The sequence below is a fragment of the Fragaria vesca genome, linkage group LG6 (genome assembly GCF_000184155.1).
Source record: "Fragaria vesca subsp. vesca linkage group LG6, FraVesHawaii_1.0, whole genome shotgun sequence".
Taxonomy (NCBI): Eukaryota; Viridiplantae; Streptophyta; class Magnoliopsida; order Rosales; family Rosaceae; genus Fragaria; species Fragaria vesca.
Genome location: NC_020496.1, coordinates 34,674,869 through 34,677,164, shown reverse-complemented (window position 1 = coordinate 34,677,164; position 2,296 = coordinate 34,674,869). Strand labels below are relative to the sequence as shown.

Below are 2,296 nucleotides of genomic sequence, written 5' to 3'. Positions count from 1 at the left end.
TTGATTAGTTATAAAGCTGACCGGAAATCCGGAATTATCCGATCATTATTCACTAGACAAGGTTGGTCATAGAAAGAGAAAGCAAATGAACTTGTGACCATGAACGCTTGGACGGCTAGGCATGCACTAGTTTAATAATCATGCTCCACTTTCACTCAACTTCAAAAAGGTCCATATAAACCCCCAACTCATCCCTTCTCTTTCTCATCACAAACACCAACAATATCTCTTTCAAAGCCAACACTACACTCTCCTCAGTTCTCTTCCTCTCTCTAGTTCTACCTTAGCTAAGCTAGCACTCCTAGAAGCCATGGGTAAGGACATTGAAGTTGGCCCGCAAGGAGGGTTTTCTGCCAAGGACTACAACGACCCACCGCCGACACCATTGATCGATGCAGAGGAGTTCGGCAAATGGTCTTTCTACAGAGCCATCATTGCCGAGTTCATCGCCACCCTTTTGTTCTTGTACATTACTGTGCTTACTGTGATTGGATACAAGAGCCAGAGCGACACTCTCAAAGGTGGAGACCAATGTGGTGGTGTTGGCATTCTTGGCATTGCATGGGCCTTTGGGGGCATGATCTTTGTCCTTGTCTACTGCACTGCTGGAATCTCTGGTGGGTTATCTTTATATCTCTTTTCATCCTCAAAACGTACCCTAGCTTTAGTTTCAAAGTACCAAACCCTGCTGACAGTGTTTAACTAATTTTTGTATGTAGGAGGGCACATAAACCCTGCTGTCACATTTGGGTTGTTTTTGGCTAGGAAGGTTTCACTACCCAGAGCTGTATTGTATATTGTGGCTCAATCCTTGGGAGCAATATGTGGGTGCGGGCTAGTCAAATCGTTCCAGAGTGCTTTGTACACAAACTATGGTGGTGGAGCTAATGGACTAGCTGATGGGTACAGCAAGGGCACTGGTTTGGCTGCTGAGATTATTGGCACCTTTGTTCTTGTCTACACCGTCTTCTCTGCCACTGATCCCAAGAGGAATGCAAGGGACTCTCATGTCCCAGTAAGTACCATAAGTATTTCAATTTGTCTATAATTAGTAGCTTGAAGAAGAAATTAAGTTAATTTTTATCTGTGTTGTGTCTGATTAATGACAGGTATTGGCACCACTACCAATCGGGTTTGCTGTCTTCATGGTTCACCTTGCCACAATCCCAATCACCGGCACCGGGATCAACCCAGCTCGAAGTTTCGGAGCGGCGGTTATATACAACAATGAGAAGGCTTGGGATGATCATGTATGCACCTTATTTGGCCTTACCCCTAGTCTCTTAATTTCACCTGCGAAGTAATTGTATTAGTTTGCAACTTTGCATGACTAAAGTGTCACGCTGATCGATTTGAAATAATTTTTTTTGTCATGATTGTTTCAGTGGATCTTCTGGGTTGGACCCTTCATCGGTGCTGCCATTGCTGCCTTGTATCACCAATACATACTGAGAGCAGGAGCAGTCAAGGCTTTGGGTTCTTTCAGGAGCTCTTCCAACATATAGTTCCAGCCTAAAATGTCCAGATGGTGGTGGGAGACTTCGGAATTTGGAAATGTAATTTGTATATTATTATGTACTTGTCGAGGATGTCTCTGTGTACGAAGGCACTCGTTTTATATTTGCCTAATGTTGCATTTGTTAAAGCCAATCTAATATCTTCGATCCCAAACAATATATATATCACAATAATCAAATTGAACATACAAACAACAATAAGACACAATTGAAATTCACTAATTTGATTAGATAGAGGCCTGCAATGCAGTGACCTAAGACAGAAATTCGCCCCCATTTATGCTGCAGTTTCAGACGTCTATCTTGAAGATAGGTACAAGTTCTTGCACAAGAACTTGTCTTTGGTGAATTTACAGTATGCTTTTCTGAAATAAGAATAGGGGAGGAAGAAGAAGAGCGATGTATGTTTTGATGGGAACGACGACAACAATGTTGCCCTATCTATAAAGTCAAAATCGAACAGTTGCATTTGCCGATACAGTTGTAACTGTTCTCCAACAGTTATTTTGGTCTTATCCAATTTTAATTTCCAAAAATATTTCAGAAGTTAAAAACAGATTTTAATCAATAGAGCCTAAGGCCCAAGCCCCATCTTTTGACTATAAATATTTGAGTAAATGACACTTTAGTACTAATTTTAAAGGTTTATTGCCCATTCCAATGAAAATCTTTACCAACCTCATTTCAATGAATTCTAATAAAAGGACGTCAATACCCTCACCCTAATTTAACTCTTTTTCTCCTTTTTTTTCCCGATATTAACTCTCTCTCTCTCTCTC

At 41.0% G+C, this 2,296-nt stretch overlaps 1 protein-coding gene across 1 annotated transcript; it reads left to right on the top strand.

Moving 5' to 3' along the window:
- Window positions 1-211: 211 nt before the first annotated feature.
- Window positions 212-1,668, top strand: LOC101310917 (aquaporin PIP2-1-like). Its single transcript, XM_004304379.1, has 4 exons — window positions 212-617; window positions 720-1,015; window positions 1,110-1,250; window positions 1,386-1,668. Exons 1-4 carry the CDS (start codon window positions 311-313, stop codon window positions 1,503-1,505), a joined length of 864 nt encoding a protein of 287 aa, XP_004304427.1. The 5' UTR covers window positions 212-310; the 3' UTR covers window positions 1,506-1,668.
- Window positions 1,669-2,296: the final 628 nt, after the last annotated feature.

What these genes read in the sequence shown, in the direction of transcription:
- LOC101310917 (XM_004304379.1), top strand. Translation starts at nt 311, where the DNA reads ATGGGTAAGGACATTGAAGTTGGCCCGCAAGGAGGGTTTTCTGCCAAG. An exon ending in CTGCACTGCTGGAATCTCTG is followed by an intron (nt 618 to 719) that starts GTGGGTTATCTT and finishes TTTTGTATGTAG; the next exon opens with GAGGGCACATAAACCCTGCT. An exon ending in AGAAGGCTTGGGATGATCAT is followed by an intron (nt 1,251 to 1,385) that starts GTATGCACCTTA and finishes TGATTGTTTCAG; the next exon opens with TGGATCTTCTGGGTTGGACC.